Genomic DNA, 23,424 nt, shown 5'->3' with positions numbered 1-23,424 from the left:
CTGGCACCTGAATGGAGGCAGATAAGAAGAAAGCAGTGGTCTCTCCTGCAGGAGGAAGGCGGATTAGAGGTTTAAACTGTACTGTCTCTTGCAGGATCTTCCTTCTTTGCTGGAGGAGGGAGCAGGGCCATGGTTTGAATGGACAAACACTGCATGTATTCACAGTTGTCTGCTTAGCAGCCGGCTAACTACAGGGGACACATGCAAACAGGGAGACAGGGGCCGTAATTAAGGGCCTGGCCAGACAACAAAGAAAGGCACATGTTCCAGGAAGAAGATTGTACATATTTTGTAAGTTTGGGTTTCCTTAACTAAAGTAAAAAAAAGGTTTAATATCACTTTAAGGATAAATGATTAAAATAGATGTAAACATTATCACAAAATCTCCAATAAGCTTAAAGTGGTATTAAAGCCAAAAGCAAACATTTATTATATTGTAGCTTACTAGATGTGGTGGTTGTATTAGTTTTTATTTTAGGCTTTTTTTCCTTTATTTTTACCTGGTGATCCAGTCAGTAAGTTTTTCAATAGAATACGCTGTCCCACAATTGTATCAGTAAACAGTGTTGAGACAAAATATTTACTACTGACAGGGGTGCTTGCAATCCGGTTTTATTTATTCATGTAAAACCTTTATTCCAAAAGAAAAAAAAACATATTTGCAGAAACTGCTTGTTTAACTCTGTTTTGAGCTGGAGTTTGGCTTCAATTTGTTTAGTGTATCTAAATATGCCAGTACATTTGATAATCCCCTCCCCCCAAATTGACATTGCTGTTCCAAAGGTACCCCTGTGCTCCTTCATCCAGAGTTGGGGCACCCTAATACAGTAAGTATAATACTGGCCAGATCACCAGGTGAAAACAGATAGAAAAAAGTCAAAAAATGGAAAACAAATGTAGACACTGCATCTAATAATTAGTAAGCTGCAATATATTACATTTTTGGTCTTAGAATTAATACCCCTTTTAAACATGCTATATGTAATTCCAAAAGTTGTTCCCAGTTTAGCTGGTGATCCTGCAATTAAGTTACATGCTTAGCTTCCTGTGATGGGGTGACAGCTGTCAGTTGTGCTCCTGCATTATCATCCTTTCACATACATCTTTGGTGGAAACTACAAGCAGCCACGTCGACACACGTGCACAAGTGCAGTCCACTTTTGTTACTAACAGAAAGCCGAAACAGAACAGCTGATGCTGGAGCAAGTACGTGTACACTGGAAGTGGCTGAAAGAGACTGGAGGAGATGCAAAAAAACAGCATTGAGATGCAAAAGAGAGTTTAAAAAATTAAAAATATTGTCTTTTTAAAAACATGGCAGTTGTTTAAGATGCACAGCGCTTTGCCAAACTAAATGTCATCCATGGTTCATATATGTAATTAAAATATCCTGTATAACCCACTGTATCTGAACTGAATGTTATTTGTGTCCAGGTGGTGGGAACACTTTCCGACTTTTGAAAGCTTTGTATGATAATGGTTTGATACCAGCCATCAGGAAAAGAGTAATTGAGGTAATTTGTACAGGCTTGTACTCTACATAAATTTCATATTGTAATTATCTCTTCTGCTTAGAAGTCAAGCATAGTCATTTTTTTATGTGCACTGATCTGTACATTGTTTTATGGTGCAGAAGTCATAACATATAGTAACTTTTGTGACGTCTGTTCCGGTTACGGAACGGAAGTATTCTGCTGTCATACCAATCTTTATACTCTGAGACATTGTGAGTGATACTCTGATACTCTGTGCTTTTAATTAAATAAATGGTATTACACTATGGGAGGGTGTTCTTTCTTCCTACATGTTGAGGTGGAGTTGTGAGGGGATCCCTGTGGATGATTGTGCATTATCATTCCTGTTATTGCCTTAACCAGCTCTTTGCTGCCTTCTGGAGCCTATTCATTGAATTACCGTGCTTGTTTGACCTATGTTACCATATAGGTCCATTATATGAGGCGAGTGGCCATCATATTCCTAGGTGGAGGTGCACTTATTTGCGGTGGAGCACTGTCGGTTGGAGTTGTGGTGCACACTTTTTATTCAAGCACATCATTATTGTTTTTAGGACTGTTTCAACACAAGCTCTTTTATTTTATTTTTAGTTCATCAATTTTCACTTGGAAAATTGTTATCATATTTGGTATTTATTTTTGTCAATTTCATTAATGATATGAGTTAGCGCAACACTATTGATATTATTTTGTATGCATTGAGTGTGGGATCACTTTAAAGTGTTATTGTAGCAGCTCATTTATTTATTTAATTAAATTTTTTGTCGTAGCGCACATTGTTTTTCTCTATCATTTTATGACATTTTAGACAGAATAAAGGTGAATAAAGCAGCTGGACCGGATGGCATACACCCACGAGTCCTTAAAGAATCGAGCTCCGTCATTTAAAAGCCATTGTTTCTCATATTTAGGGACTCTTTAATGACTGGCATAGTACCACTGGATTGGCGTAAGGCCAATATGGTGCCATTATTTAAAAAGGGGTTAAAATCTTTACCAAGTAATTACAGACCTGCTAGTTTAACTTCTATAGTTAGAAAGATACTGGAGAGTTTAATAAAACACCACATAGATGAGTTCTTGCTGCAAAAAAATATTTTAAGCAACAGACTGCATGGATTCATGAAAGACAGAAGTTGTCAAACAAATCTGATTTTATTTTTATGAGGAGGTGAGCAAAACCTTGGTGGCGGTGGATGTGGTATACTTGGATTTTGCAAAAGCGTTTGACATAGTTCCCCACATATGGCTAATGTGTAAGGTAAAGTCTATGGGCTTGAAAAAAATCCATATGTAAATGGATAGAAAACTGGTTAAAAGATCGTATTCAGAGAGTAGTGGTTAATGATTCATACTCTGAATTGTCTAGGGCTGTTAGTGGTGTACCCCAAGGTTCAGTGTTGGGACTAGAGATGAGCGAATCGAACTTGGCGAAGTGGAATTCGTTTCGAATATTAGGAAAAATTCGATTCGCACCGAATCCGAATTTTAGCAAACTTCGGATGCACGAATCGAATTTTCCCTGATCAGCCGGCAAAAAGTGTCACTGCAGAGAGCTCCGCTATTTCTGACAGTTCTCTGACAGTTCCTTCACATTTACAGCGGTTGAAACATTGTATCTATTTGTTTCCATTTAGGATACAGATGTTTTTATTCGGAAACAAATAGATACAATGTTTCAACCGCTGTAAATGTGAAGGAACTGTCAGAGAACTGTCAGAAACAGCGGAGCTCTCTGCAGATACACTTTTTGCTGTACTGGAATTCTTCTTCTTTTCATTCTTCTTCTTCTTTTCATTCTTCTTCTTCTTCTTTTCATTCTTCTTCTTCTTCTTTTCATTCTTCTTCTTTTCATTCTTCTTCTTCTTTTCATTCTTCTTCTTCTTTTCATTCTTCTTCTTCTTCTTTTCATTCTTCTTCTTCTTCTTTTCATTCTTCTTCTTCTTCTTTTCATTCTTCTTCTTCTTCTTCTTCTTCTTCTTCTTTTCATTCTTCTTCTTCTCATTCTTCTTCTTTTCATTCTTCTTCTTCTTCTTCTTTTCATTCTTCTTCTTCTTCTTCTTCTTCTTCTTCTTCTTTTCATTCTTCTTCTTCTTTTCATTCTTCTTCTTCTTTTCATTCTTCTTCTTCTTCTTCTTCTTTTCATTCTTCTTCTTCTTCTTCTTTTCATTCTTCTTCTTCTTCTTCTTCTTCTTCTTTTCATTCTTCTTCTTTTCTTTTTTTTTTTTTTTCCCAAAAAAAACGTTTTATTGAAGTATGAAAGGTAAACAAATGATAGACAGATACGGATCGCAGTCCGTGCAAAGTTTCTAGTACGTTCTCCCGTAACGCAGACGGGATCAAGACAATATATTAATTTGTAGAACATCAGAGGACGGAGTTCCACAGTAAGGCAAAAGTGATAGACGTAACCATAGCAATACTGACAGTAGCATGTACTTTAGATAATTATGGTATATACTAGGCTCTATGTAAGGAAAGTATACATAAGCGGATTCTGAAGTGGTCGTCAAAAGTATCCTCTCAAGGCATCTATGACATATATTTCCATCTCAAAAAAAATGTGGGTTACTGTTGTAGAATATTGTTACATCTGTATAGCTATGGGTGTTCCGTACCGAATGAGAATAATAGCTAATTAGACTATGAGAAAAGAGGGTGTAAATGAGAGAAAGAAAAGAAAGAGAGGAGCGTGGGGATGGAGGAAGAATATGAGATGAGATATCAAAATGAGGTAGGAGGAGACGCACATGACAAATAGAAGGGGGGAATGGGGAGAGAGAGATGGAGAGAAAAAAAAAAAAAGAGAGGGGGGGGGGGAGTGGTTGGATGATGAGGTTCATATTTAAATAAGCATAACCAAACCAGTTACATCTATTCGTAACAGCCTGGCTGTATCTAATTCATCTTTTTAATTAGCGATATAATTCAGTGAATGACCGTTAATGGAGTTATTGCCGAGGTGAAAGTTCTAGAGGCCTTCGGTGTCTCCAAATCTTTCTCGTTCAATCCCTCAGCAAGCCAAGGTAAGTATCAGTAGTTTGGAAGTGGGTCCAACAAGCCCAAGTCTTCCTGAATCGCTCGGGGTGATCTTTTGCCACTGAGATCAGTTCCTCCATTTCAGCAATCCTCTGGATCCTAAGAATCCACTCTCGTACGGTGGGAATATAGGCTGATCGCCAATGAACAGGGATACACTGCTTTGCCGCATTTAACATGTGTAATGCAAGGGACTTACGGTAAATCCTCACCGAAAGGGAGGAGTGATGGAGTAGACATTGTGCTGGTGTAAAGTCTAGGGTGTAAGTGGTTACTTGTCTAATGATGTCCAAAATTTGTCTCCAGAAGGGCTGCAACAGCGGGCATTCCCACCATATATGGAGAAGAGTACCATTTGCCTGGGAGCATCGCCAGCATAAATCTGGCACTTTAGGATCAAATTTATGAATCACAGATGGAACTCTATACCATCTGGAAAAAACTTTGTAGTTGCTTTCTTGTGTAGAAACACATATGGAACCTTTATGCATGTGATCGTAAATGTGGTTCCATTCCTCAGGTGAGATTGAAATTTCTAGATCATGCTGCCAGGCTGCACAGGCCTTCAGTGAGTGAGATGTATTGGAACTTTCCAATAGGGAATATAATTTGGATATTACATGCCTCTGTGGGAGATCTGTAAAGCAGAGTTTTTCGAAAGCAGTAAGCGGTCTTGAATAATCCTTTAGATGTGGGGAGTTACGTAGAAAATGGTGGATTTGTCTATACATCCAAGGCGTTAAGGTAAGGGCTGGCCACGCCTTTGTAATGTCTTCTCTAGATCGGAGCTTAGAATCTTTGAGAAATTGACGTACTGTTAGGTTATCTTCCCGTCTATACCCAGCGAGAAAGGTCGTAGACATCCCTGGAATAAAGTCCGGGTTCAATTTGATCGGAGTGAAAGGGCTCGGAGAGGAAGAAAGTACTTTTTCCTGAAACACTTGCGCGCTACATCGTAAAGTGGGACCTATAAGTGGGTGCATCCGAAATTCAGAAGGGACATGGGCGGTTTTCAGCCATGGGGAGGTGGAAAGTGGTATCTTCGAAAAATCAGCCTCCAAACCGACCCAGATCTTATGAATGTGATTCGTGGTCCAGTCTACTAATCTGGCTAGGTGGCAAGACCTGTAGTAACGAGAAATATCCGGTAATCCAATACCTCCATTCTTCTTGGACATAGTGAGTTGGGTGAAGCTGATTCTTGGGCGTTTATTATACCAAAGAAAAGAGGAGCAGAGCGTTTTATATGATTGAAAGAATGAATTTGGTAATTGAATTGGTATTGTTTGTAGTAAATATAATATTCTGGGGAGCACGTTCATCTTAAGTATGGCTGCTCTACCAAACCAAGAGAACCAAGGTTTATTCCACATCTGAAGGTCTTTGGAAATGTTACGTAAGAGGGGTAGAAAATTTGTTGCATATAGTTCGGTAAGATGGGATGGTAGTTGGATACCTAAATAAGTGATAGTTTCTCGTTGCCAGGTAAAGGGAAAATTTGATGTCGCTTGTTTAACCACCTCCGGTTTTAATGATACATTAAGCGCTTGGGATTTAGAAAAGTTAATTTTGAAGTTAGCCAAATACTGAAATAATTTGAAATCCTGTAACAAATTAGGTATCGTGATATGAGGATCTGTCAGGAAAAGCAGTATGTCGTCAGCAAAGGCTGCCACTTTATGCGTTTTGCCATTGATCAAAATCCCTTTAATGTTGGCATTATCTTTGATGCAATTCAATAAGGGTTCCAGTGTAAGAATGAATAGGAGAGGTGACAGAGGGCATCCCTGTCTGGTCTCGTTGCTGATCAGAAAAGAGTCTGATAGGTGTCCGTTCACTCGCACTCGCGCTGTGGGGGCTTTATATAGAGACATAATATAGGTCAAAAAGCGCAAAGGCAGTCCAATGCCAATCAAAACTGCCTCTAGGTAATCCCAAGCTAGTCTGTCAAACGCCTTCTCGGCATCTAAAGAGAGAAAGAATCCGGACTGTTGATTTTGGGTTAACCAATGATGTATATTTATGGCCCTTATTGTGTTATCTCTGGCTTCTCTTCCCTGAACAAAACCCACCTGATCCGGAGATATGATGGATTCTATAACATGTAGTAGACGATTAGCCAGAATCTTGGCAAAGATCTTCAGATCAACATTCAATAGGGAAATTGGTCGGTAGTTCGCTGGGGACGTGTGATCCTTATTCTCTTTGGGTATAACCGTAATGTGAGCCTCGGAAAGATTGCGCATGGACTGCCCCGGAGTGTTTAATGAATTGAAAGCCTGGAGAAATGGGAGTGCTAATACGTCAAGAAAAGATTTGTAATAAGAATTAGTAAAACCGTCAGGTCCTGGACTTTTACCAGGTTTCAACTGCGTAATAGCTTGTTGTAGTTCCGCTAACGTCAGAGCACTCTCTAAATCTTTTGCTTGCGATCTAGAGATCTGTTTAGGAAGATATTGTGTGAGGAATGACTGTATAATGACCTCACGTGGCCTAGTATCAGCTGCTGATTTGGACGGTAGGGATAAATTATATAAATTAAAGTAATACTCCTCAAATTCCGCTGCAATATCCGACGGTGTTTTCAGTGTGCGTCCATTTTTGGAATGGAGCTGATATACGTGCCGAGCAGCCTTTTTGGATTGTAAAGCCCGAGCAAGAAATTTGCCACTCTTATTTCCATGTTCGTAGAAAAGTTTTTGTTGAAGAATAAAATTACGTTTAGATTTCTTTTCCACTACCTCGCTGAGTTGTTTACGTGCTTGCTCCAGTTCAGTAAAAGATCTTAATGCCATAGATCGTTTATGGGAGCACTCAATTCTTCTTTTCATTCTTCTTCTTCTTCTTTTCATTCTTCTTCTTTTCATTCTTCTTCTTCTTTTCATTCTTCTTCTTCTTTTCATTCTTCTTCTTCTTTTCATTCTTCTTCTTCTTTTCATTCTTCTTCTTCTTCTTCATTCTCCTTTTCATTCTTCTTCTTCTTTTCATTCTTCTTCTTCTTCTTCTTCTTTTCATTCTTCTTCTTCTTCTTCTTCTTCTTTTCATTCTTCTTCTTCTTCTTCTTTTCATTCTTCTTCTTCTTCTTCTTTTCATTCTTCTTCTTCTTCTTCTTTTCATTCTTCTTCTTTTCATTCTTCTTCTTCTTCTTTTCATTCTTCTTCTTCTTCTTTTCATTCTTCTTTTCATTCTTCTTTTCATTCTTCTTCTTGTTCTTCTTCTTTTCATTCTTCTTCTTGTTCTTCTTCTTTTCATTCTTCTTCTTGTTCTTTTCATTCTTCTTCTTGTTCTTTTCATTCTTCTTCTTCTTTTCATTCTTCTTCTTCTTCTTCTTTTCATTCTTCTTCTTCTTTTCATTCTTCTTCTTCTTCTTCTTCTTTTCATTCTTCTTCTTCTTCTTCTTCTTTTCATTCTTCTTCTTCTTCTTCTTTTCATTCTTCTTCTTCTTCTTCTTTTCATTCTTCTTCTTCTTCTTCTTTTCATTCTTCTTCTTCTTCTTCTTTTCATTCTTCTTCTTTTCATTCTTCTTCTTCTTCTTTTCATTCTTCTTTTCATTCTTCTTTTCATTCTTCTTCTTGTTCTTCTTCTTTTCATTCTTCTTCTTGTTCTTTTCATTCTTCTTCTTGTTCTTTTCATTCTTCTTCTTCTTCTTTTCATTCTTCTTCTTCTTCTTTTCATTCTTCTTCTTCTTCTTCTTTTCATTCTTCTTCTTCTTCTTCTTTTCATTCTTCTTCTTCTTTTCATTCTTCTTCTTCTTCTTCTTCTTCTTTTCATTCTTCTTTTCATTCTTCTTCTTCTTTTCATTCTTCTTTTCATTCTTCTTCTTCTTCTTCTTTTCATTCTTCTTCTTCTTCTTCTTTTCATTCTTCTTCTTCTTCTTTTCATTCTTCTTCTTCTTCTTTTCATTCTTCTTCTTCTTCTTTTCATTCTTCTTCTTCTTCTTCTTCTTTTCATTCTTCTTCTTCTTCTTCTTCTTTTCATTCTTCTTCTTCTTCTTCTTCTTTTCATTCTTCTTCTTCTTCTTTTCATTCTTCTTCTTCTTCTTCTTCTTCTTCTTTTCATTCTTCTTCTTCTTCTTCTTCTTCTTCTTTTCATTCTTCTTCTTCTTCTTCTTCTTCTTCTTCTTCTTCTTCTTTTCATTCTTCTTCTTCTTCTTCTTCTTCTTCTTCTTCTTTTCATTCTTCTTCTTCTTCTTCTTCTTCTTCTTCTTCTTCTTCTTTTCATTCTTCTTCTTCTTCTTCTTCTTCTTTTCATTCTTCTTCTTCTTCTTCTTCTTCTTTTCATTCTTCTTCTTCTTCTTCTTCTTCTTCTTTTCATTCTTCTTCTTCTTCTTCTTCTTCTTTTCATTCTTCTTCTTCTTCTTCTTCTTTTCATTCTTCCTCTTCTTCTTCTTCTTCTTCTTCTTCTTTTCATTCTTCTTCTTCTTTTCATTCTTCTTTTCATTCTTCTTCTTCTTTTCATTCTTCTTTTCATTCTTCTTCTTCTTCTTCTTTTCATTCTTCTTTTCATTCTTCTTCGTCGTGCCCCGTGACTGCCCAAATGAGTGAAGTGTGCGGTGATTCTAAGATCGACGGCACTCATCTGCATGTCATTCTGACTGACAGTATTATTTCTCTTCCCCAGCAGACTCCAAGGGCATTTAAATTAAAGGTACAGTGTTCTGCACTAATATAAAGGCTCTCTGAAGCCTAGAAACCCTTTTAATAAGTTAAATTCGCAGCGAATAAATTCACATCGAATCGAATTTCTCCCGCAAATTCGGCGAATCAGCCGAATCGAATTTTTGAATAATTCGCTCATCTCTAGTTGGGACCCTTACTTTTTAATACATTTATAAACAATATAGGGTCTGGGATTAAAAATCCTATTTCAGTCTTTGCAGGTGACACCAAGCTGTGCAGTGGAATAACGTCCTTACAGGATGTCTGCAACTTACAAGCCGACCTCAATGCACTGTTTAATTGGGCAACTATGTGGAAAATGAGGTTTAATGTGATAAATGTAAGGTTCTGCACATGGGGGCTAAGAATATGCATGCATCATACATACTAGGGGGAGTACAACTGGGGGAATCAATAGTGGAGAAGGATCTGGGAGTTCTGGTAGATCACAAGCTTAATAATGGCATGCAATACCAAGCAGCGGTTTCTAAAGCGAGCAAAATCCTCTCTTGTATTAAAAGAGGTATAGACTCCAGAGAGAGAGATATCATATTACCCCTGTACAAATCATTAGTAAGACCTCATCTGGAATATGCAGTTCAGTTTTGGGCACCAATTCACAAAAAGAACATTGGGGAACTGGAGAAATTGCAGAGAAGGGAAACCAAACTGATAAGAGGCATGGAGGAGCTCAGCTATGAGGAAAGAGGAACTGTATGTTTTCTCTTGAGAAGAGGAGATTAAGGTGGATATGATCAACATGTATAAATACATCAGTGGTTCATATAGTGAACTTGGTGTAGAGCTATTCATCCTGAGGTCATCACAGAGGACAAGGGGGCATTCTTTTCATCCGGAGGAAAAGAGATTTAATCTCTAAATACGGAAAAGTTTCTTCACAGTAAGAGCTGTGAAAATGTGGACTAGACTCCTTCAAGAGTTGGTTCTGGCCAGCTCAGTGGCTTGCTTTAAAAAAGGCCTGGATTCTTTCATAATATAACTGTATACTAGCATTTATAGGTAAAGTTGATCCAGGGGATATCCGATTGCCTCTCGGGGGATCAGGAAGGAATTTTTTCCCTTGCAGGAGCAAATTGGATCATGCTTTGCTTTGTTTTTTTGCCTTCCTCTGGATCAACTGTGGGTATAGGATTATAACTTTTTTTCTTGGTTGAACTGGATTGACTTTTGTCTTTTTTCAAGTCAGTGTAACTGTGCAAAAATCTCTGTCAAAGGTGGATGTAAAATCTCTTGCAAAGGTGGACGAAACCAGATGTGAACATTCTGGCCTACAGATTCAATAGCAAGCTGAACAAATGTGTAGCCAGCCCAAGGATCAGCCTTTGCAGTAGATGCTTTGGTGATTTGTGGACTCAATTCACACTTATTTATGCCTTACATATTTCCTTACACCTCTGGTGAAGGTACTCCCTTGAATGCTGTACAAAATAGTGGAAGAAAGGGCCCTGGTGATTCTCATCGCTTCACCATTGTCCCTAAAAGACGTGATGCACAGATATTCTCAGACTTCTGGTGGACAAGCCTTGGCCTCCTCCAAACAGATCAGATTTACCCATTCTACCCTGCTTCTCAGTCGCTAGCTTTACTGGCGTGGCTGTTGAAACCCAAGTCCTAAAGAATAGGGATATTACTGACTCGGTTATTCCCACCTTACAAGAAAATCCAAAGTAAAAGATTTACCATTGCACATGGAAGGCTTACTATGCATGGTGTGAAGGCAGACTGATGAACCCCAGGGAATATTTTATTACTTGTATTTTGTCCTTTCATCAGTCAGGTCTTGAGCACTCTCAAGGAACAGATTTCTGGTTTATCCATTCTCTTCCAGAAACCACTTGCCTTGCAATCCCTAATAAAGACCTTTCTTTAGGGATTTGCTTATATATTCGACCTCCTGTGTTACATAGGGATCTCTACTTCATGCTGTCTGTACTTCAGAGACCCCCATCCTATTACAGCGATTCATTTGGAAGATGTCGCAGGTAAGGTTGCCTTCCTGGAGGGCATTTGGTCTGTTAGGCACATTTCTTGAATGGCAGCCTTTCTTGTAAAGAGCCCTTTCTTGTTTTGCACAGGGACAAGGTGGTCTTGAGACCAAAACCTTCCTTTTTACCTAAGAAGATCCCTTTTTTCCACCTCAGTGAGTACATTGTTCTCCCTTCTCTCTGTCCTGCTAGGCAAAGAGAATTCCCTACACTGCTTAGATGTGGTAAGGGCTGTCAGGGTATACCTAGCAGCCACAGTCTCTGTTTGCAAGGCTGATTACCTCTTTGTTCTGCCTGTAGGTTCTCAGAGGACATCTGCTTACTGCTCCATCATTGTCAAGTGGATCAGACAACTACAAAAACTGTAACTGCTGACTTTTAATAAAGAGTCACTCACCTGTTCATGGATCCAGCGCTGTCCTCACCCAAGCCAGTTTCTTCACCAGACTTCGGTCCCTGATGCCAGCATCTTAACTGTGGGCAGCCAGCTGTGACTGCATGTGACCTCTCAGCCCCAGCCCAGTGCACACGTGCGAGCCCCTCTGCGCTTTCTGAATGGTCCCACAACCTTCGGGTACCTCCCAAAACCAGTTCCTTCCCCCACAAAATGTGCTAAATATGTCTGAGGAGGAGGAACAGCAAATCTTGCCCTTTTGGGTGAAGTTCTGCTTTAAAGCTGAACCCTGGACACAAAAACATTTATTCAAATAGATTTCTGTATAGCCACAAAAAAAATATACTCTTTGTGTGCACAAAGTGTCTCACAAACCCTGATATTATCTTGTAAAAGTAGCAGTGACTTCATCACTGGGCTGTACTGTGCAGAGAGCAAAACTATGGGAAGGACCAAGCAGACTCCACCCACTAAAGGCTACCTGCAGAACAATAACAGGAGAGGCAGAGGCAAGACCAGTCACCCTGCACTAGAAAGCAGCAGTGATTGGTCTTTATTACAGGCAGCTCCTGCAGAGAGGCAACATTTCATGCTGGATTCCTGCGTACATCCTGGAAGAAATACACAAAAGCACACCAAGATTCAAGGAATAACACGCATGACTGTTTATTATTTTTATTTTATATTTTTAATATGATTATATTATTTGCATATCCTGGAATTCAACTTAAGTCTAGGTTCACAGCTATGCAGGTTGCGTTTTGGGGTGTTTCTGCATTGTGTTGTGTTTTTGATGTGTTTTTGATGCATTTTTGATGCGTTTTGCATTTTTTTTTCTTTTGTTTTCTTCTTGTTGCTAGGAGGATTTTAAATGCAAAACGCATCAAAAACATGGCAAAAACGCAATACATGCTTTTCTGCAGCATTCCCATTGAGGTCTATAGAAACAAAAATGCAAAGTTTTCCATTAAATAAAGTCTCTGACCCTTTTCAAAAAACACACTGGGTGAAAACGTGGAGATGTGAACCTGTCCCATAGGAAGTTATGTTAAATGAACTGTACTGTGTTTCTGCAAAATGCTGCAGGAAACGCTTAGGTGTGCACCTAGGATTAGGGATGGTTCAAATCCAACTGCAGTCCGTTGTGTTTTTATTCTGCTTTCCAATGCAGTCAACAAAAGTAAAACATGTTGCATTTTTTTCTATCTGGAACATGAAAATCACATAAAAAATGCAATGGAAAAAACCTCCTCAATTGTGATAAGAAAAAAAAGAGGGGAAAAAAACCTTACCAGAATGTATCAAAAACACTCTTGTGGAAACACATCCAGAATGTAGAAACAGTAGCATGAACTGGCTCTAAAAGTGTATTTTAACTTTTGCAGTCAAATTGGGAAAACCCTACTAAACTAAAAAAAAAAAAAACCTTTTTACATGTTTCTCAGTAGGAGGGCTCATGGTTGACTAATTAACCTTTAACACTTAAACTGGCCATGGATGAATCTCTTGATTCTTCCATCATCACAGTTGATGGGGGAATCCCTTCCGCCGAGCCATTGTCAGCCATTGACAGGTTCTCCCTCCGGGAGAACACAGTGCCTATTGCTAGCGGCTATAATAGCCACTCGGAATAATCGCATGTAAAATCTGTCAGCCTGGTTGTACCCGAGTTAATTGATCAACTTGGGTACATTCAGCCTGCCCATACATGGTTCTAACCTTGGCCGGTCTCTGCTGAACCAGCCAAGATTCGAACCATCTTTGGCCAGCTTTAGTTAGCACAGGTAATGTTCAAATCTAGTTTACAACTGATAATTAAGATCTTCATGTACAGTACAGACAGGGTTAATTATGGCAAACACAGCTGTCCAGCCCCCTCATAAACAAAGAGAACTAGCAGTCTTATAGTCCGGAACAGAACATACATAAAAAGGTAAGATGCGATTTTGAAATATTTTTTTAAGTTGTGATATGTGAATGAGAATGTGTAAGAAATCTATAGTAAGGGGTTATCCCAATATGGCTGCAAAAATGGAAATACAGTGTAGGGAAACGTTTCCCCCCTTCCTCATCCTCATTCCACTGGGGCTGATGGTGTTACTTGGACTTTTCAGCATCAGGTGTCTATAGCTCACATTTGCAAGGCCACCACATGGTCCTCTGTTAACACATTGTCCAAGTTCAACCAGGTAGATGTTCAGTCCTCAGCATAAAGTGATCTTTGATTGCAAGTTTGTTGCCAGTATCTAGTCACCGGAAAGTAGCCTTCATGTAAACCATGGTCTATTAATACAAGTCCTATGTCTTGTACTATACTCCAAGATAAACGATTTACATGCAAGTCAAAATTCCGTGGTTTTTTTTATCATTTATTTTGTAAAATACTGTGCAACAGTGGGTGCATAATGAATATGATCTATAGAATAAAGTCAAGAAAATGTAGTAATGTGAAGCCATCATCTGAACCAAAATAACCACTCACAATGGGATCTGCTTGATGCAAATGCTTTTCCCAGGTTCCTGGCTATGTATGTGAATGGGGCCGGGTGACCTCAGTGGTTTCTAGGGATGAAGCAAGTGTAGGCATCTGCCGCTTATTTAGCAACACTTGAAAGCAGAAAGCTTATACTCATCCACACCGAAAGCCGTAATGTGATGAATATTCAGTCATCCCTATTCATGATCACTAAAGCCCATGTCTGAATATAGTTTTTATGTCCTCCCCATGTTTGCATGATAGCCTAATTGGCTTCCACCCATATAATGTTCCTAGTGTGCTTGTCTTCAATTCTTATGAAGAAATATTAGATTTTGAGAGCAGATATTGAATTGAGTGTTGTGTGCAGTGTGTAAAGTATCAATTAGCTTGTTAAAGAACAGAGTTTATTAACTGTACTTATTTTCTTACATTAAGTACCTGTAATAAATTCCCAATAAACCTGCCTATGTCACATTGTTGTCATGATATAGAAGACTTGGATGTTTAAAACTAAATGGATATTGATTGATGTGGCTGATTATACATATAAATTTAAATTTCTGGAATGTACATCTCCCTGTAAATATTTTTAAACATATGGTTACACATGTATTTCTGTATATGATTCCAGGATGGGATCCCTTATATAGGTTCAAGTGCTGGTACTAATGTGGCTACTGTTAGCATCAACACAACCAATGATATGCCAATTGTGTACCCACCATCTCTACTGGCTCTTGGATTAGTACCATTCAACATCAACCCTCACTACCTAGATCTAGATGTCAACAGCAGACACATGGGGGTATGTTTGTTTATTTATTTGATTGATTTATATATATTGTCAATTTAATTGAGGCTTTGTCAGTCCCCCTTCACACCTATGCATTTGGCTTGAGTAATGTGATGTGTTGCATGGCACCGCAACATACCATATTACGCAACATTAGCTGAACGAAAGCTGTCACCCAACAGGATCCAAAATGAATGTATGACTTTTTTGATATACAAACTAAAACATCAGAGTAACACTCAGCTTACACATTTCAGCCTACATGGCCTTAATCATAGCTGGCCACACAGAAACACAATCACAGTTTTATAACAGGGATCTGCACTCAAAATAGGGAGTCAATTAAAACCATTGACGAGATAATATAAACAAATAAGAAAAAAAAACACACAATGCCAGACATATCTGGAACAAAAAAATCGGTTGCTACATTTTTAAGCAATATTGTGCTTTTGTACTCATGAACTGTATTTTAACCTATCTCTGATGGTGTTAAATTCAGTATTAAAAGCCAGTTCTGTAGAGCAATTCCTCCTAGCCTGTAGGATTTCCCTACAGGAATTTGCTCTCATAGTTTGACCAGGATGACAACTACTGGCCATTAGGGTAGAGTTTCCTGCACACATTTTGCAATATGTCTTTTTCGCCTCTCTACTGGAATCATAATCAGCCTCAAGAGTGATTCCAAGATAATCGGTCAGTTTTTGTGACATTGATATGTATAATTAAACTTTAGATAGCTCACAGAGCAATTGAGGTCTTTCCATACTAACTCTCCATATCAGCAATAGGTCATCGACATTGATACAGTTACCATACTAGTGAATATACTGTTTATAAGGATTACAACTGGAAAAATCACAAAGCTCTTTCCATTATGCATCATGCTATTATGTAGTGAGTTGCAGTGCCATTGAGCGCTGGAGAGGCAGAGCAAAGAGCCAGTGACTGACATTCATCAGCTTTCTCCTCACTGAAGACCAAGAACTACGCAATCAGTGGGCTTTGATCACTCAGTTCTCTGTCACAAGCCACTTACATGAAATCATCAGTAGGATTTTTAGTCAATTATGTCCATTTATTGTTCACTGTGATGTTACTTAAAGCGGAGTTCCAGCTGAAAAAAACAAGTCAGCAGCTACAAAAACTGTAGCTGCTGACTTTTAAAATACAGACACCTGTCTCTTGGTCCAGCGGTGTCCTTGCTACGGCTGGTTTCACTCCCCGGCGCCGGCATCTTCAGTGTGGGCACTCGGCTGTGACAGCTTGCGGCTTCACAGCCGGGTGCCTACTGTGCATGCGCGAGAAGCACTTTGTGAATGGCCCCATAGTCTTCTGGGACCTATCGCGTGTCCCAGAAGACTACAGAGAGAGAGGGGGGAGGACAACTTCTACTTCCTGTCAAATTCGGGTACCTGCTCCCCAAAAGTGCCACTCTTTAATGGGGAGCAGGGGACAAAGGCTTAAAGCGGAACTTCCCCTTTTGGGTGGAGCTCCGCTTTGAATATGTTATCACTACATACTAATGTTCTGCTTTCTCTGTTCAGGAGACACGAGAGCAACGGATATCTCAGTACCACGAAGAACCAGACACTCCTCCTGTCCTTGTATGTATGAACTGAATCTAAGCATATCTTGCATTTATGGGACACTGTCAGCAGGGTTTGGTTTTACAGTAAGCTATTGCTAGCTAATCGGCTACTAAATTGGTTTTTCAACTTCAGTTTTTCTGTTTATCATAGAGGAATAGTTATCTATTGTCATGGCTACTAAAGACATACAGTGGGGAAAAGAATTATTTGATTCTCTGCAGATTTTGTAAGTTTGCCCGCTTACAAAGAAATGAAGGGTCTATAGTTTTTTTTATCATAGGAGTATTTTAAATGATAGAGACAGAATATCAACCAAAAATCCAGAAAAACACAATACAAATGTTGTTAACTGAGTTGCAGTTCAGTGAGTAAAATAAGTATTTGGTCCCCTACCAACCAACAATAATTCTAGCTCCCACAGACTGGCTATGTGCTCATGTGGTACACAGATTAGTCCTGTCAATTTAAGAAGGTGCTCCTAACAACTCGTATAAAAGACACCTATCCACAGAATCCCTTTCTTGGGCACCACCATGGACAAGACCAAAGAGCTGTCAAAGGACGTCAGGGACAACATTGTAGATCTGTACAAGGCTGGAATGGGCTACAAGACCATCAGCAAGATGTTTGGTGGGAAGGAGATAACTGTTGGAGCGATTATTCACAAATGGAAGAAATACAAAATAACCATCAACCGCCTTCGGTCTGGAGCTCCAAGAAAGATTTTGCCCCATGGGGTAAGGATGATCATGAGAAAATTGAGGGATCAGCCCAGAACTACATGGGAGCAGTCCCCAAACAAACCACAGGTAACGCAATACACTGCCAGGGATTGAAATCCTTCAGCGCCCGCAATGTCCCCCTCCTCAAGAAGGCACATATACAAGCCTTTCTAAAGTTTGCCAATGAACATCTAAATGATTCAGAGAAAGATTGGGAGAAAGTGCTGTGGTCAGATGAGACCAAAATTGAGCTCTTTGGCACTAACTTGACTTGCCGTGTTTGGAGGAAGAAAAATTCTGACTATGACTCTAAGAACACCATCCCTACAGTCAAGCATAGAGGTGGAAACATGCTTTGGGGTTGCTTCTTTGCTAAAGGTACAGGCCGACGTTGCCGCATTAAGGGGCCAATGGATGGGGCTATGTATTGTGAAATCTTGGATGAGAACCTTCTTCCCCCAGCCAGAACACTGAGGATGGATCGTGGATGGGTCTTCCAGCATGACAATGACCCAAAACATACCGCCAAGGCAACAAAAGAGTGGTTCAAGAAGAAGCACATTAAGGTCATGGAGTGTAGCAGCATATCTGTAACACTGGTTTCATCCTGATCAGAATCATCAGAGTAAATGCACATGGCAGAAAAATTATATTTAATGATATAAATGCAGGTGTACCCACAGTGCGCTTTTGCTGAAGAATTTATGAACTTTTAACTTTTTTCATCATTTTTATTTATTTTATTATTCATGTTTACCCCCATTAGTGGACATTTTTATGATCATATATATTTTACATGCATGTATTTCTTATAATAATTTTAGCGCTGCACTTTCTTTATATATTTTATACTCAAGGCATTTTATGGTTTTGACATCAGTGCAACAGCTGCTTTCATTATCTACGTATTTATAGTTTGATGAACTGGCCAGAACTACTGTAGTTGTTGGGGGGGAGGCTTTTCCAGATTTTCACATCTCTTACTCTGAAGAAGCCTTTCCTTATGTGGAAGTTAAATCTCTTTCTTCCAGGCATAAACAGTGCCCCCTTGTACTTTGTGATGACCTTATAGTGAATTAGGGGGTTCATGTTAAAGAATAGAGAGCTGTCATCATGTGCTAGGTGAAAGACTGTGCACCTTTTCTACATTCTTTCCCACTATTCACCCTAGAGGAAGCACCACCAGCTGCTACTCCTGTTTTTGCTGCCCTCCTATAGTGACTTGGTCACCTCTGGCTCCAGCTTACCAGGGTTGTGAGTACTTGAGGTCTTGCCTCACATTGGGTCTAGTTTCTGACCATCACTTCTCAAAGACAAGCAGGGGCCAGTCCCACTGTTTCAGGGGACCTCAGCCCATATCCACCTAATGGTGCTGGGGGCATTTACCCCAAATGGAACCAATGTCTGTAATGATGGAGCCTAGGACCCCTATGGCTACAGGGTCTTCATCTGTGGAGTCTTTTTCAGCTCTGTCTACAGATCTCTGATTATCTGCCATGGAGGACAGAGGAGGGATCAGGGGTCTAGTAGACCTTTTTGATCTCTCAATAAAGAGTACCTGTCACAGCCCAAGCTAATACAAGGGGTGTTGTTCACCCCTTGGGATAGTAACAACGCTGAATGAAAAAAGTGAAAAAAAATGTAAATAAAATAATTATTATTATTATACAAGATTTATATAACGTCAACAGTTTGCACAGAGCTTTACAAAATGAAGGTAGACATTACTGCTACAATACAATTTGGTACAAGAGGAAACAGAGGGCCCTGCTCATTAGAGCTTACAATCTAAGAGGAAGAGCTGAGTGATAAAAAAAAGGAAATATATGTGGGGGGATAAGCTAATGGGGGAAATAAAAGGCAGTTTACTAGTTAGGAGGATAGGCTTCTTTAAAGAGAAAGGAATAAATACAAAAAATTTAAAGCACCCTGCTCCCCAGTGGAAATGAAAATATGCACTTAGGTCCTGCACTTACAGTATATGTAAAAGGTGATTGCATCACACATGTGAGGTATCAGCATGAATATCGAGAACAATAATTCTAGTGTCAGAGCTCTGGTCACCTGTAAAGGATTTTGATGGATAGCCCGTGGATAATTTTAGTTACCGTAGTTTGTCACCATTTCACAGGCATGCTCAATTTTAACTCTTGACATGTTTGGTATCTATTTACTTGATGCAACATCATCTTTTATATTTTACCAGAATATTGGGTATTCTACTGTGTTTGTGTGCACTATAATTAACTTAAGTGTAGTTTATCCCGAAAATTTGCATATGATAAACAGCTGCTCAAATATCGTGCAAAATAAAAAATTGCAACAACCACCATTTTATTCTCCAGGGCCTCTGTTTTCAGAAAATATATAATGGTAATTATGGCACTTCCCTTTCCATTTAATGGCTAGTAGGGTTCTAGGGACTTGCCCTTTTTCATTGACTCTCCTGCTGTAGTTGACCTTTGGTCTTCCTTAGTCTCCCCCTTGGTACCTGGGAGTCTGGATTTGAATTGAAACTAGCAGATGATCCCTATGGATCTAATAGTCCCTGATTTGCACTCTCAATCTCTTGGGGTCATTTGGTTGGTTCCTTCCCCCTGTTGTTGGAGGAGTCCAATCTCAGGGCTGTCGTTTTGTCTGGGAATCAGGTCTGGTTCCCCATAGTATTCCATGACTGCCTCTTCGGGTTTGTCCCACTGTAAGTAGGTTCTTCGACTTGAACTCTGTGGAACGCCACCTTTTGTTCCTTGTGGATCTCTTCATCTTGTATTCTTCGTTTTGGGAATAAAGATTTGTGAATCTGCATTGGCTTTATCTCCTGCATGGGGTGGTTGTCTTGCCACTCCTGTCTCTTTTGGTGTGGGGTACATTATTCACTCCTTTTCCCTTTTGTTTGTCAGTCTCTCTGATGTAAGGTGGTTCAATTGGGGTTGTCTCCAACTCCTTAGATATTTGACCATTCACCTTGGGGTATTATATCAGATAGTTATCTATCTTGATTATCTCCTATGAGATTGGATGGCTGTCCTAGACATTCTTGTTTTCTTGCTCTGACAAAGTCTAACTGACATAAGGTACAAGGCGGAGACCAAATGACGCAATCATGGAAGTTGTAGTTGAATGGTGAAACAGGCAGGATGGGTACCCAGCCGAAAGTGCTAACAGGAAGGGAGAGCAACTGATTCAATGGTCTCTGAATGCTAATTAAAGTATAACTAAAGGCATTTTTTTTTTTTTAGTTTTGGACAGAGGAGAGATGGATTAGAACAACAGTCAGGTTTTTATAGCTGCCTGTGCACCCGTTAGGGAGAGATACCCTATTTGTCCTATTTTCCATTATCATTGAAAGTAAAAGAAAACCCCAAATTTTGGGTTGTCCCCAGAAAAGTAATAGAGGGGAACTTTTCCAATGGGGACACTAGTTCTGGTGACCTGGAGGTTCCCAAGGGTCTTCCTTACTTTGCAGAGGTTCCTCTCACTTTCTGTTTTGGCTATTTATTATTAGCGCTGCACCTTTTTTCTATATAAATAGAAATCCAACAGTCATGATATGCATGCTGCTGATTCTGTGTAATTGAATCATTAATTGAAAGGGGCATGTTCAAAATAATAGCAGTGTGGAGTTCTCTTAGTGAGGTCATTCAATCTTTGAAAAACAGGTGGCAATTATTGCCCTTATTTAAGGAAGGAAGGCGGCAAATGTTGTACATGCTGGTTACAGTGCATTTCTCTCTGAAATTCTGAGGAAAATGGGTAGTTCCAGACATTGTTCAGAAGAACAGCGTACCTTGACTAAAAAGTTGATTGGAGAGGGGAAAGCATGTAAAGAAGTGCAGAAAATGATAGGCTGCTCAGCTAAAATGATCGCAAATGCTTTAAAATGGCAACCAAAACCTGAAAGACGTGGAAGAAAGCGAAAAACTACCATTCGAATAGATAGAAGAATAGCCAAAATGGCAAGGACTCAGCCAACAATCAGCTCCAGGAAGATCAAAGAAGGTCTAAAGTTACCTGTGAGTACTGTTACAATTAGAAGATACCTATGTGAAGCCAAGCTATCTGCAAGAAGCTCCCACAAAGTCCCACTGTTGAAAAAAAGATGTGCTGAAGAGGTTACAATTTGCCAAAGAGCACATTGACTGGCCTAAAGAAAAATGGCGCAACATTTTGTGGACTGATGAAAGTAAGATTGTTCTTTTTGGGTCTAGTGGCTGGAGACAGTTTGTCAGACGACCCCCAAACACTGAATTCAAGCCACAGTACACTGTGAAGACAGTAAAGCATGGTTGCGCAAGCATCATGATATGGGGATGTTTCTCATACTACGGTGTTGGGCCTATTTATCGCATACCAGGGATCATGGATCAGTTTGAATACATCAGAATACTTGAAGAGGTCATGCTGCCGTATGCTGAAGAGGAAATGCCCTTGAAATGGGTGGTCCAACAAGACAACGACCCCAAACACACCAGTAAACGTGCAACATCTTGGTTCCAGACCAACAAGATTGATGTTATGGAGTGGCCAGCCCAATCCCCGGATCTTAATCCAATAGAAAACTTGTGGGGTGACATCAAAAATGCAGATTCTGAGGCAAAACCAAGAAATAGAGAAGAACTGTGGAATGTAGTCCAATCATCCTTGGCTGGAATACCTGTTCACAGGTGCCAGAAGTTGGTTGACTCCATGCAACACAGATGTACAGCAGTTCTCAGAAACAGTGCTTATACAACTAAATATTAATTAAGTGATTCAAAGGAAAGCAAAATCTTCAAACATTTTTCAGTTTATATAGTGAATGTTTGAGTTTGTAAAGAAGAATACAAACACTGCTATTTTTTTGAACAGTCTAATATTTACTTTTCTTCAGTTTTTTTAGAGGAATAATACAAATTTGATCTATTTTTCTTCATGTTTTGATTTGGAATAGAATGTGTAGTGTTCCCAATGCATTTGTGTGTATGGAAATAAAAGCTATTAGAAGGATTTTGAACTTTATTCACTTTTTTCAACACACTGCTATTATTTTAAACACAACTGTATATATACACACAATTGTATCGATTTGGTTTGCAAATGAAAGTTGTGATATTTTCTTGAATGGTAATTCTTATCATTTTTTCAGGGTCTTCGAGAGGGTTGTATGCTTCTAGTTGAAGGGAATAAAGCAACACTTCTTGGCATAACCAAAGCCCGACTGTTTGTAAGGTAAGAGCTGACTTCTTCTGAGAGGGCAGTTTATGATTACAAATGTGTGTTCGTTGGTTTCTATCGAATTGGGCATTTCATAAGTAAAAGTTTATTTCATTTCAAGTGTCCTTCACACAGAATTAATTGCTCACAATTACTTTTTCTTTAAAGAACATTCTCAGTGAAGAATACAGCATTACTAAACCAGTGTTTTTAGACAAAGTGGTTGTAAACCTAAAAAAACACAAATCAATCTAATCCCACAGTTGAATAGATTTTACTTTAACTAAGCATTTGAGCTTAGTTTGGTATCTTGTAGCAATCCCCTTCTCCAGAAATCCCCCCTGCTTTTCTGAACAGAATAAATATGACACAAGCAAAAAAATTGTCGCCACTTCCCTTCTCCTGTGAATGACAGGCTGTACTGAAGATGAGACCAGCATGAGCCTCCATGTAATACATTGCAAAGGGGTGAGGGAGCGAGTGTCCTCTCCCTGCTGGTCTCTACCTTCACAAGATCAAGAACTGATGATCTTGTGATTTTTGACATAGGTACAGCATTACTAAAGTGATGCCGATCTATCTAGGCAAGTCTGCTGACAACTGATTATTGTCCTGCTCTATTCACAGCACCTAGCTTGTGAGTTGCTCTTTACATGAAAATGTTTCCTGGTCCACATTGCCACTGCAGGATTCCTAGGATTTTTAACATTAACCCCTTCCTACCAGCTGTCTCCTGATTAGCACAGATCCTATGCTGTAAGCAGAGCTGACATGGTCACTGGCACCTGTGTATTCCCCTGAATGCACTCAGGAGACATGCTCCCAGGCATAGAGATGTCAGATAGCTGTGCACGTTCTTGAGCTGAGGCTGGAGGGTTTGTATAACTGAGGGATTGTGTGACATCACAACTCCGCCTACTATTCTCTGGTCCTAAGCCACGCCCACAGACCAGCAGTTTTTGGAGGGCTGAGACAAGCTAAGGGAGCATTTTTCTGAGGTACACTCACAGCTGTACGTATGTTTACATTAAAAT

The 23,424-nt window shown here is 39.3% G+C and overlaps 1 protein-coding gene across 2 annotated transcripts in view; it reads left to right on the top strand.

Moving 5' to 3' along the window:
• The window catches only part of LOC149473762 (alpha-aspartyl dipeptidase), a 57,413-nt gene that overhangs the window by 27,375 nt on the left and 6,614 nt on the right, over positions 1 to 23,424 (top strand). For both annotated transcript variants that reach the window (XM_089670604.1, XM_089670610.1), the window contains exons 5-8: positions 1,435 to 1,514; positions 14,722 to 14,895; positions 16,431 to 16,490; positions 22,323 to 22,405. In XM_089670604.1, the coding sequence (XP_089526730.1) occupies positions 1,435 to 1,514; positions 14,722 to 14,895; positions 16,431 to 16,490; positions 22,323 to 22,405 (397 nt within the window). The remainder of the gene's footprint in view (positions 1 to 1,434; positions 1,515 to 14,721; positions 14,896 to 16,430; positions 16,491 to 22,322; positions 22,406 to 23,424) is intronic.

The sequence above is a fragment of the Staurois parvus genome, unplaced genomic scaffold (genome assembly GCF_062004578.1).
Source record: "Staurois parvus isolate SC_StPar_1 unplaced genomic scaffold, SC_StPar_1.0 ptg000011l, whole genome shotgun sequence".
Classification (NCBI taxonomy): domain Eukaryota; kingdom Metazoa; phylum Chordata; class Amphibia; order Anura; family Ranidae; genus Staurois; species Staurois parvus.
This window is presented reverse-complemented; position numbering and strand designations above follow the sequence as displayed.